This window comes from Plecotus auritus, assembly GCF_963455305.1.
Source record: "Plecotus auritus genome assembly, chromosome: 1".
NCBI classification, from domain to species: domain Eukaryota; kingdom Metazoa; phylum Chordata; class Mammalia; order Chiroptera; family Vespertilionidae; genus Plecotus; species Plecotus auritus.
The window spans coordinates 200776039-200789523 of NC_137770.1; the positions used below are offsets into that span (position 1 = coordinate 200776039).

Sequence of the window (13485 nt, forward strand, 5' to 3'; positions counted from 1 at the left end):
CAGATCACATTGTAACTCAGAGAGGCTAGCAGTGTTAGTGTTGAAATTTAGTTGTGAGTCTTTGTAACATATTATATTGCTCCCAGATTTTTATTCTTTAACATTTTAGCTCTTCCCTTTCTCTTATGTGTTGTTTTTTATTTTTCACTAAACTTAGACTGGACTCACACCACTAATGGAAGCTGCCTCTGGTGGATATGCAGAGGTGGGCCGAGTTCTTTTGGATAAAGGTGCTGATGTTAATGCCCCTCCAGTGCCCTCTTCAAGAGATACAGCTTTAACCATAGCAGCAGATAAAGGGCATTATAAATTCTGTGAGCTTCTCATCGGCAGGTATGATGTTACCATACCCTTCATATGTGACCCTGGTGTTACGAGTGATTACTATTCTCTCTGGGCAGATTGTACTATTAAGAAATCAAATATGACTACTTCTATAAACTACATGTTTTATTTTTTAAACGTACCTCTGTTATTTTCCACCCATCCAGATCTATGCTATGTTGATGTATTTCAATGCAACCTAGAAATATTTCTCTTCCTTTCTTGTGTGTGTACACACTTACAATAAGCTATCTGAATATCCAGCTGTTGTCATCCATATTTACATCTCCCAAAATTTGAGTTTTACGAAGAGTACCACTTCAAGTCCTAAAAGTCTGGCAATAATCTAAGTCTTCATTGTTGATTTTCTTGTTCTTTATAGTAACTTGGGCTTTTAAATGACAGTTAAGGTACTGTTACAAGTTATCAGAAAATATCCTGGATCATTTCTACTGTCAGTTACTTAGAAGTTGCCTGCCAGTTTTCCAAATTGCTTGCCTGCTTAATTTGATTTCCTAAAAACCTTTGCATTGTGTTTTAAGAAGTAGTATTTAGTAGTACTAGCTACTAACAACTACTATTATTCACTGTGAGTTTTATCTATTATTTTGCCCACTGAGTTCTAAACCTACATGTTATTCTGAAGCTAAATAAAAATACATGAATACAAATCTGAAACTGATGCAGTTGCCTCATAGATACTATTTGTGTTTCTAGGATACTGTTTATTTCATATATTGATTATGATATTAACATGATGTACTTTTATTTTTCACTAAATTTCACGTTTTCACGGGGTTTGAAACTCATAATTATACCAAGTCATTATCTATATATCTATATATAAAAGCCTAATATGTCAAGTGTCCTCTTGGGAGTTTGATCGACCAGGAGATCGCTTGCTATGACGGCACTGTCCACCAGGGGGCAGCGCGGGACGAAGGAAGGCCCCTGCTGGTGACCAGCAGCCAGGGAAGGGAGGCCCCAGCTGGCAGCTGCCCATGAACTGGGCCTCTAGTCTTTAAAATAAAAAGTAATTATTGCTATACCATTGTTTTTAAATTTAACAACTGGAAATTCTTTGTAATATTATTTTGAGAGAAAAATTAATTTTAGTCCTTGAATATTAGCAGTTTTTAGTTTTACAAAGTATTTTCACAAATTAATAGTTGATTGTTATTGTTAGCTGTGTCATTCCATTTCATTTTAGACAGTGATATCTGTGTCATTCATTTAGGGGAGCTCACATTGACGTGCGTAACAAGAAGGGGAACACTCCATTGTGGCTAGCAGCAAATGGTGGACACCTCGATGTGGTTCAGTTATTGGTGCAAGCAAGTGCAGATGTGGATGCAGCAGATAACCGCAAGATAACTCCTCTTATGGCAGCATTTAGAAAGGTAGAAGTCTTTTATCCTCATTCACATGGGTGTTTTTCATTTAGGCTAGAATTGCATAGTTTAGTGATCACTAACTCTCATTTTTAGGGTTTAACGACAGTGATGAAAGTTATAAAATTATAAGCAAATAATCACTCTGATGGCAACATTGAAAGGTAGATATAACCCATATAGAACATAAAAGCTACATTTTAAATCAGTTTGGTTCAGGGGATAGAACGTTGGCCAGTGGACTGAAGGGTCCTGGGTTCAATTCCCGTCAAGGGCATGTACCTCAGTTGCAGGCTCGATTCCCAGCCCTGGTGAGGGTATGTGCAGGAGGCAGCCAATCGATGTGTCTCTCTCACATCAATGTTTCTCTCTCTCTTCTGTGTCTCTCTCTCTCTATGTCTCTCCCCTTCCTTTCCACTCTCTAAAAAATCAATGGAGGAATGTGCTCTGGTGAGGATTAACAACAAGAAAAATTATTTAAATGTAAAAAGTTGTTCTAAGTATTTTCAGAATCCAGGTATAAACTTAATCTTGTACAAAATGTAAATCCAAATAAGAGTAACAAATTACTTGTTTATGAATATTTTCTTGTATTAGTACAACATATAAAAATTTATCCTAAATCGATTTTATATTTATCATTGACTTTCATTACTAAGAAAAAAGGGATTAAGCCCTGACTGGTTTTGCTCAGTGGATAGAACATCGTCCTGCACACTGAAGAGTGGTGGGTTCGATTCCCAGCCCAAAAACATTGATGTTGCTCTCTCTCTCTCTCTCATCATTCCCTTCTACTCTGTCTAAAATATCATGGGAAAAATGTCCTCGGGTAAAGATAGTGGGAAAGAAAAAAGAAAGAGAGAAAAAAAGGCATTAAATGAAAACCCAGCTGCATTAAAACTACTACTGAAAGTCAAGTATACGAATTCTGAATTAGGAATACATTTTGTGAAAGCGAGAGAAACTATTTTTCCTTTTTCTATAGTGCATAGTATAGAGCTGTGTATAAGTAATGATTGGTTGATTTCTTAAATGCAGTTTCAGCTTGTTGCTGGGAAAATGAGATTGATATTTCAGGTATTATAATTTTGAGTTTTGTCATTCTGAAACATGTAGGTAAAATTGCTTGTAGATTCCAAAATATTTTGTTGTATTGAAAACTTTTACTGTATAAATTGCAAGAAATCATCGTTTTTGTTCTCATTACTCTCTTTGACTTTGGTTCTTTAGACCAGCGGTCGCCAACTGGTGGTCCACGAGGTTCGAAAGTTTGGCGACCGCTGCTTTAGACCACCTCTTCCTTGGATATTCTAGACCAGTGGTTGGCAAACTGCGGCTCGTGAGCCACATGCGGCTCTTTGGCCCTTTGAGTGTGGCTCTTCCACAAAAGACCACGGCCTGGGCGAGTCTATTTTGAAGAAGTGGCATTAGAAGAAGTTTAAGTTTAAAAAATTTGGCACTCAAAAGAAATTTCAATCGTACTGTTGATATTTGGCTCTGTTGACTAATGAGTTTGCCGACCACTGTTCTAGACTATCTAGCCACTGACTATTTCTTTTTCTTAGCAGTCAAACTTACTCTTTCTCACTGGCTACCTACCTCTTCTCTAAGCAAGCTAGCATATCATTATCAAATTAATCTTTCTAACCACTCTATTTTGTTAACCTCAGTCTCAAGAACCTTTTTCTGTCTCCCCAGTGTCTGTAATACTCTGAAATCCACTTTTAGTTTGTTATTCAAAGCCACCACACTCTAGTGCTCTCAGAGTTCATCTCCCATTATGAGTCTCTAATGTGGAAAGTCTTCTTGCTTGGTCTTTCCTTTAGCCCTATCTCTCACATCACCTTTGTTCTCATCTCAGGAATGCCCAGGCCCCTCCTAATTTTTCCAAATGTACTCATTCTTTGGATATAGTTTAAATCTCCTCTTCTACAAAACCTCTTCTTATCCTATTTGAGCTCACATTGAGATATGTAATCCTCTAAAAGTTGTAGAAGTTCTGCAATCCGTTATTATCATCATCATTCAGTTTGACAAATATATATCTTTTTACTACTGTACTGTCTAAAATGCATATAATTTACCCTTCTAAATTAGACTTAGCTACTTAAGAACAGTGCTTATCTTTTATTAATTCCATTATTTTTGTAGTACCTACCATGTGCAACTGTAATGGTTGGGATATTACCTTATATAGGGTGCAGCAGCTACTTTTTAAAGGAGTGATTTAATCAGGGAAGTAAAATCTACACAGTTACCATAAAGTCAGGTAACTATGAGTTTCCCCGTATAAATAATTTAAGTAATGTAGAAGTCTTGGCAAGATATCAAACAATGATACAAATGGCATTTGAGCTATGCACTAAAAGATAAGGATAGTTTTAAAAGTTGCAGATGAAAAGAAATAAATGCAATTAGGAAGTATATTAAATATAAACAGCTGTTTATCCAGACTGGCTAACTTACAGGTGCTGTGTCAGAAAGCAGTAGTGTAATTGAAGAAAGTGGAAAGCCTTTTGAATGTTGGTCTGAAGATTTTGAACTTAGTTACTGGACAGTATTATAGTGAGTAATATAATCATAGTTCATGTTTTAGGAAAGTGTATTTTATTTTTTTCACACTACCTAATATAGTGCTCTGTTTTCAGTTTTTATCTGAAAAAACAAAATTTATATTCCTACTCTTTAACACTTAGAATTGAACAAAATGTTCATTTTTATTGAATTAGCTAGAGAAAAAAAATTGATGAGTTTGTGGGTTTTTTTTCCTTTCAGACAGATCCTCATTTCTTCATACTGATTTTTGGGTTTGGTTTTTTATTTAAATTATTTAGAATAATTTAGATCTTAAGTCAGGTTATTCTCTACTTTTTTTGGAGAGTGGGATGAGAATGAACAGTGTAAATTTAACTTACTGGAACCAAAGCCTGTTTTTCATTTACAGTGAAAAAAATACCCAACTAAGTCTTCATAAGTAGCATGAATGCCAAAGGAATCTTACGGAAGACAGACTGCAACCCTACTCAGTTTGTCTCAGTGGTTAGAGTGTCAGCCGGAGGATTTGAAAGGTCTCAGGTTTGATTCCCATCAATGGCACGTACCTTGCTTGCAGGCTCCATCTGGGGCGCATGTAGGAGGCAACTAAATCGATGTGTCTCTCTCACATTGTCGTTTCTGTCTCTCTCCCTCCCACTCTCTCTAAAAATCAATAGAAAAAATATCCTCAGGTGAGGATTAACAATAACAACAAAAAAGACAGACTGTAGTTTTACTGAGTTCTTTTAGTGTGTGTTTTAAATCTGACATTAATATCTATTTTCTAGGGTCATGTGAAGGTGGTGCGCTACTTAGTCAAAGAAGTCAATCAGTTTCCATCAGATTCTGAATGCATGAGATACATAGCAACCATCACTGATAAGGTAATGTATTGATCACATTCATCCCACTATTTGAGCTAGGGACTTTATTTGGTTTTATGTACATACTAGTGGCCCGGTGCATGAAATTCATGCACATTAAAAGGGGATTAATTAGAGGAAATAATTTAATATTGCTATTTGCCCTTTCTCTATAATAGAAGTGTCAGAGATGAAAGAAAATTAGTAAAATGTATATGAAAACCTTCCTCCTATCAGAGTCTGGGGCATACCATGGGACCCAGAGTCAAGTCCCTGCACACCCACATGCACCTCAAAAACACATGAGAGACAGACCTGGCTGTTCCCCCCCCCCCACCCCCCCACATTGGGCTAGATCCAGACCTGGCCAGTCCCACCCTTGTCAAGCCCCACCGGGCAGGGGACGTAGCCGCAGATCCCTTGACCCGATGCCAGTACGGGGGGCGTGGCCTGATGTCCCCCAGCCCAGACCAGGGCGGGGTGTGCCTTGAGGTTCCCCGTCAAGCTCCGCCAGGCAGGGGGTCGCAGCCTCAGGTCCCCTGGCCCGGTACTGGGGCGGGGGGTGCGGCCTGAGGTCCCCCCGCCTGGTGCCAGGGTGGGGGGCGTGGCCTGAAGTCCCACGTGGTTGGGGGAGCAGCCTGAGGTCCCCTAGCCCAGCACCAGGACGGGAAGCACACCTTGAGGTCCCCCATCAAGCCCCTCAGGGCGGGGGTCACGGCCTGAGGTCCCCCAGCTGGGCGCTGGGGCAGGGGGCGAAGCCTGAGGTCCCCCGGCCTGGTGCCAAGGTAGGAGGCGCGGCCTGAAGTCCCCTGTCAAGCCCCACCTGGTGGGGGGCATGGCCTGAGGTCCCCTGGCCTGGCGCTGGGGCGAGGGGAGCAGCCTGAGGTCCCCTAGCCCAGCACCAGGACGGGAAGCACACCTTGAGGTCCCTTGTCAAGCCCCACGGGGGCGGGGGAGGGCATAGCCTCAGGTCCCTGCTGATGGCTTATTAAGGTTCCTTATGGGAATTTGGCCTCAGCTGTGGGTGCAGCCATCTTTGTGATGGAGTGATGGTCAATTAGCATATTCCCTCTTTATTAGATAGGATATCCCACACTAAGAAAAAAGTCTTAGTTTGAGCAGTAATGTGTGCTATATAACAATTTTCATTTATCTATTATTTGGGAATGAAGTATGGTGTTTAAGAGACTCTTAGGATTATTTATTTAACCTAATGAAGTAAAAATCATTTTTGTGATCAATTTACTTTATCTTTTTAAAAAGTACTAAACTAATTTTATGTGAACACTAAGCAATTAAAGCAAATGTTATTATTTATTAGTGTTATAATCTATATATGCGTATCCAGACTGTTAATATATTCTGAAAAGAAGAAGCCCAGTGGATTTTTTTAATACCTAAACACAAATGAACATAGTACCTTTAATTGTGGGGAGAAAACTTTAATGTCTTCAACATGATATAAAAGTGGGAGTAACTATCATCTTAAGAATGAACTTAAGATTTTTGCAGAAAAGGTAGGAAAGATAAAATATCTTATTTTCCTATTAGAGATTTAATTGAGGCCTTCCCCTGGTGCCATTTTTATTTTGAGTTTATAAGACATACTCTGGAAATCCAAAGAGGTCAATACATATAAAAATGTCTATTATATTTTCTCAGCAGTTATTACATAAGAGTGAGCAGATTTTTCTCATAGGTTTTATTTAACTTTCACTGACTTGCCTGCCTCTAGATTTCTCTGATAATTAACACTCCTAGGTACCACTAGGTTTTTTGGAGGAGAGGGGAAGATTAAAATTAAGGCTTTTTGTCTTTATAGGGAAATAGTTTTTTAATATTGCTATTTGTTAAAGTTAAAAAGTGTTCTGAGAATGAAATCACTGAGAAAAATTTATAGTACATATGCCTTTGACTTTTCATCAGTGATTCTTGAACATGAAGTTTTAGCAACAAAGCTTAAATATGTGACAGTTATCAGTTAAGAACTTCACAAAATTTAAAATCTGTTTTCTTGATTAACAATGACCTTTTCCTTAAGCCTAGTAAGTAGCTGACATAAATTATTACACTTCCATTTGCTGTATGATTTATATTCAATTTATAGGAGTAAATAATTTTACTTTCCAAAGTACCAGTCAAATTTATATTATTTTGAAAAACATTAGAGGCTCTTTCTTGTGTATTTTTTATTTTCATTAATTTTTGCCTTACCATTGATCTTAATAGCTTATGTTCATTCGGTGAAGTACCTTAATATTTTAATGTTTTCAGGAATCTCTCTAAACATGAATTATTTTTTGAGGCTTAATTTTTCATTTTAGGAGATGCTGAAGAAGTGTCATCTTTGTATGGAATCAATAGTACAAGCCAAAGATAGACAGGCTGCTGAAGCAAACAAAAATGCCAGTATTTTATTAGAAGAGTTAGACTTGGAAAAGGTAATGATGACCTTTACATGTGAAAATACCTACTTTTTTCCCTTTCTGCTTTATTCCCTTTAGTTTTTAATCAATTCTTCTTTTCTTGTTTCATTTTGTTGCTTTTGCTTTAAATTATGTACATGGTTTTCCCTCCAAGTTTGGCTCAGAGAGAATTATGAGTATTTTAAATAATCATTAAAATAATTTTCTTTGTTATCAAATTATAGGAATTGCATTCACCTGGAAGTCAGAAAACCTAGCTGCTAATGCTGAGCTTTAGTCTTACCTCAACTAATGAGCTCTTAATTCCCATCCAAATCTATACTTCAATGATCTTAGACCTTGTAATTTGTTGCCCATATATTTACTAGAAGTACCAAATGCAGTACTGAGGCATAATCAACTAGTAAAATACAACTTGGTGGAATGTTTAATAAGTATATTTTTTAAATGTACTTTTCTCTTTCAGGCAGACTACATCATTTCCGTCTTCCCAAGGGGAATATAAAACTCCAAACAACATATAGTTTGGGCAGTCTCATAGCTCCTTCTTTACTCTCCCTTCCTATCAATAACTCTGTCCTCAAGAATGTAATAAGAGCCCTGGCTGGTTTGGCTCAGTGGACAGAGCGTCAGCCTGCGGACTGAAGGGTCCCGGGTTTGATTCCAGTCAAGGGCACGTGCCCGAGTTGCGGGCTCGATCCCCAGTGGGTGGCATGCAGGAGGCAGCCAATCAATGATTCTCTTTCATCATTGATGTTTCTATTTCTCTCTTCCTCTCCCTTCCTCTCTGAAATCAATAAAAATATATTTTAAAAAAAGAATGTAATAGAAATAGTAATCATTCAGGAAAAGAATTGGTTGGCCATGAATATTATGGAATACATACACTGTCATATTTTATCGTCTATAAAAAAAGGTTAAAAATTCTATCAAGCTTAACATATACTGTTTAAATTTATAAAGAATAGTGATAATTGCAACCTTTTGGATTTGAGTCAGGTCCATTTTTACTATTATATTTGCAGACTTTGTTAAGCTATATATTTCATTATTTCATTTTGCATAAAGAAAATATGGCCCTGGCTGGTTTGATTCAATGGGTAGAGCATTGGCCCGCAGAGTGAAAGGTCCTGGGTTTGATTCTGGTCAAGGGCACGTACCTTGTTTGCAGGCTCCATCCCTGGCCCTAGTTGGGGCGCATGCGAGAGGCAAGGAATTGAGATGTCTCTCTCATCATTGGTGTTTCTTCTTTTTTGTTTTGTTTTGTTAATCCTTACCCCAGGATATTTTTCCATTGATTTTTAGGGAGAGTAGAAGAGAGAGGGAAAAACAGAGAGAGATTTTTTTAATCACACAAGGATGCCTGGCATGTTGTAGGTACTCAATAAATATTTGGTAAACAATTAAATCTTTACATATTAAATGTAAATTAAATTTTTTTTCAATCCTCAACCGATATGAGAGACACACATTGATTGGTTGGTTGTCTCCTGCAGGAGCTCTGACCAGGGCCCAGGCAGGAGAGGAGCCTGCAACCAAGGTATGTGCCCTTGACCAGAATTGAACCTGAGACCCTTTGGCCCACAAGCCCATGCTCTATCCACTGAGCCAAGCCGGCTAGAGCCATCATTGATGTTTCTATCTCTCTCTCTGTCCCCTCTCCCTTTCTCTTTGAAATTAATAAAAACCAGTTATTTTCTGGAAAAGTGTATTTAATATTGGGTATTCTTCATTTTAAAAAATTTTCTGATTTAGATTCTGATCAAACAAAAGTTAGCTTTTTGGCCATTTTGAAGTTTTGTGTTTTTTTTTAAGGAGAACATTGAGAGTAATTATTATGAAAAATACTGTAATTATTGACCTATTTTCACATTTTATTTATTAATTAAAAATCTTTATTGTTGAAAGTATTACATATGTCCCCTTTTTCTCCCATTGGCCCCTTATAGCCCACCCCCACCCCAGGCCTCCACCACCCTATTGTCTGGGCTACGCATATATGCATACAAGTTCTTGGGTAGATCTCTTCCCACCCACCCACCCACACCTTTCCTCTGAGATTTGACAGTTGCTTTCATTTTTGTGAATCTAACCATTATTGCTGAACATAGACATCTATTTTTAAATAAAATCTTTATCTTCTCATACCTTTGATGTTCATACATTAAATACATTTAGAATTTATTGCATACATATGGATTACAAAGTAGGGAGCAGCTTTTAGGAGATATCTATTAAGGTCTGTTCTCAATCAACTTCATTGTTTTTCCTTTTTCTGTATTACAATATTGTGTTCAGTTTAAACTGAAATATGCAAAGATAACTAAAGAAAAACATAGTCATCATAAGTTAATAACTAAAGTTATAAACTTTGTATGGTAACTAAAGTTCTCAACTTTATAATTACCTATAAAGTCTTTTAAGAGCCTACATGATATATCCATCCACACTACTCCTTACACCTCTCTGCTCTTCTTTTTTTATTCCTTTCTTTTGGTCACTTTGCTCCATCCATTGTCCATTCTTTTTTTGCTCTTGCTGTGCCTTCTGCCTTGAATGTCTCATGCAGATGCCTCATATTTTATTCTGCCTTCCACAAATACTCTTCCTACTCTTATAACTTATTTTTACTTTCAAACATTCTAAAAACTGTATTTTATTTAGTTATTTTGTTTATCTCTCTCTACTACTTGAGAGATGCCTGTATGCACCACAAAAGGATGCCTGGCATGTTGTAGGTACTCAATATAATATTTGGTGAACAATTAAATCTTTACATATATGGAGATTGTATACTTTTTTAAAAAAATCATGTAAGCCCTAGCTGGTTTGGCTCAGCGAATAGAGCATCAGCCTTTGGACTAAAGGGTTCTGGGTTTGATTCCGTTCAAGGGCACATGCCCTCCGGGTTTACGGGCTCGATCCCCAGTAGGGGGCGTGCAGGAGGCAATCAATGATTCTCTCTCATCATTGATGTTTCTATCTCTCCCCTCTCCCTTCCTCTCTCAAATCAATCAAAAAAATAAAAAATTATGCAAGCCCTGGCCAGTGTGGTACAGTTGGTTGGGCATCGTCCCATGCATCCAATGGTTGCCGTTTCAATTCCCACATGCCCAGGTTGCAGCTGATCCTTAGTGAGGGTGTGCAGGAGGCAGCCTATAAGTGTTTTGCTTTCACATCAAAACACTCTTTCTCTCTCTCTCTCTCCATTCTTCTCTCTCTCTAAAACTCAATAAAAAAATCTTAAAAAGGAGTTGTGCAAGCATATTATTGTAATACTTACTTTTCCTCCTCTCAGTAACTGATGGATATTGTCAAATGATAGTGATTTAAATAACTGCAGAATATACCCCATAGTAAGTTTGTTTCCAGCTTTTTATTACTACAAATAATGTTGCAATAAACATCCTTATGCATAATTTCTTATATTTTGGTGCTTTTATTTTTATAGAGTAAGTTTCTTCACTTGGGCCAATATATTTTAAATTTGATACTTTCAGAGTATTTTCTTACTATACCATCAGCAATACATCAGTGTCAGTGTCTTGAATTCATTTTTTTAATCCTCACCTGAGGATATTTTTCTATTTATTTATTTATTTATTTATTTATTTATTTATTTATTTTAGAGGGAGAATGGGAGAGGGAAAGACAGAGAGAAATATCTATGTGAGAGAAACACATCGATTGGTTGCCTCCTGCATGAATGAGCCCTGACCAGGGCCTGGGCCAGGGAGGAGCCTGCAACTAGGTATGTGCCCTTGGCCTGAACCCGGGACCTTTTGGTTCCCAGGCTGATGCTTTTCCATTGAGCCAAATGGGCTGGGGCTTGAATTCTTGCCAACATTTACCTTGATGTTCATGCTTTCAAGAACCTCAGATTTAAAGCAAGTCAAAAGGAATTTTCAAACTACACGTTTCCATCATATTAAACCTCAAAGGTGATAATTTTTAATTATAAATTAAACATTAAGTTGATTATTCCATATGCACTTTATAAACAGTTTTGAATGGGGGTGGTACATAGATAGAATTCTAAATTATGGAGAAGGTTCTATAATTTCAGTATTTCTATTTGAAGAATTACCAGATTGGGATCTGATAGCGTTTGATTCATTATTTTTTAGTTATGATTTACATCTACGAAAATAATACTTTTTGCCTTTTGAGAGACAGTACATTTGGGCTCCATCATTTCTGATTTAGAAACATCACTGGAGTTGGTCTTATTTGGTCTAAGCTGAATTTCTGCATTGGTAACTTACTGCTTATATAAAAATGCTTTTCTGACCAGCCTAATTTGAAAATTTTGGATAATAGGTTAGTAGAACTGCTGTTGAGGATGCTCCCCATTATATTTACCAGATTCATTCCCTTATCATTATTCAGCAAACATTTATTTACTGAGCATTTACTATGTGGCAGAGTCTCCACTTTGGAATAGTTCATCCGGTGGAACTATGAAACTTTCAGTTCATGGCTTGTTCTCTTAGGACATTAACAACTAGGTTTTGTTCTTGGCTGTTAGAACCCTAAGTCAATATTGTTGGTTTGCATTTTTTATATTTGTTTCATGCTTCCACTTTACTACTACTGTTGCGCTTCCTACCTTTTTCTTTATTCTAGAATTCTACCTCCCGTAATCCTGGCAATACTCTGCTTACCAATAAAATACAGGACCCACTTATCCTACCACCCTTCACAGTTCCTTATTCTTTTCTTTCTCCTTATTCTCATCTGTACCCTAGTAACTAAATGTGTGTAGAAAAACAACATTCAGCCTTGATGACTAATTTTACTCTAAATGTGTGACAGCGAACCCTTCAGTGCTGCCCAGGAGTCATTCTCTATTCCCTTAGTTTGATTCCTTCTCCCATCCATCTACACCACTATTTATTAATTTCTTCTTTAGCCTCTGGCTTCGAGTACATCCTCTTCTTCATTCTCAGTTAATAACCTAGCATCCTACATCAGTGAGAAAACTGAAGTATCAGAAAACTGCCAAGACGTATCCCACCCCATCTACCCAACCACCAATTCCTGTACCCATATACTTTCTACCAGTTACTAAATAAACTTTGTAACCAGTCCCTGCATTTGTGAACTAGATCCCATCTGGTATCTTGCAAAACACTGTTGTAGCAATTATCTTTCTATGTCATTTATCCCCTACTCCTGGATTATCATCATCACACAAGCTTATTTATCCCATTAAACTAACTCTCTCTCTCTCTCTCTCTCTCTCTGATTCTTCCAGTCCTCATTCTCGCCAATTTTTAGCGACAAACCCATTTCTTTACTCCCCTTGTCTATTTTGCTTATCTTCAATTCTTTCTCTTGAATCTACTCCTGCCATGTTCTCACTCCCACAATTCCACCAAAATAAACTGTGCTTTTATGGTCTCTAATGACTTTCATGTAGCTAAATCCAGTGATTACTTCTCTATTCTTATCACTTTCTTCATTTCACTTTCATTATAATACCTGTCTGCTTTGCTTGTTCCTCCTGGTCTCCCCTCTTAGTTGGTGAGCCCCTTAGCTCATTAGTGGTCTACTTTATCCACTGGTCATTTCATCCTACTTCTTAGCTTTAAATACATACCAGCTGATTTCTAATTTGCTTCATTAGCCCAGACACCTTCCCTAAACACTATTTTCGTATATCCAACTTGCTATTCAACATGCCCATTTGGATACTTAATTAGACCTCTCATACTTGTATCCTTAACCCTCAACTCTGTCTGTATCCTTAACCCACAACTCTGTCTTGTAAACGCTCAGGCTAAAAACCTTGAAGTCATTTTTGATTTCTGTGTATTCTCTAATGTGTTGGAAAATCTTGTTACCTTTGCCTTAGAACTATATCTAGAATCTTAATCACTTTTCATCACTCCTCACCCTGGTTGAAGTCATTAACATCATTTCTCACATGTATTACCTCAGTAG

General features: G+C 37.4%; 1 protein-coding gene across 8 annotated transcripts in view; it reads left to right on the forward strand.

Annotated features, from left to right (window-relative positions):
- Window positions 1–13485, forward strand: part of ANKRD17 (ankyrin repeat domain 17) — a 169894-nt gene that overhangs the window by 112114 nt on the left and 44295 nt on the right. For all 8 annotated transcript variants that reach the window (XM_080672443.1, XM_080672444.1, XM_080672447.1 and 5 more), the window contains 4 exons: window positions 158–333; window positions 1562–1724; window positions 5039–5134; window positions 7438–7554. In XM_080672443.1, coding sequence (XP_080528569.1) covers window positions 158–333; window positions 1562–1724; window positions 5039–5134; window positions 7438–7554 — 552 coding nt within the window. The remainder of the gene's footprint in view (window positions 1–157; window positions 334–1561; window positions 1725–5038; window positions 5135–7437; window positions 7555–13485) is intronic.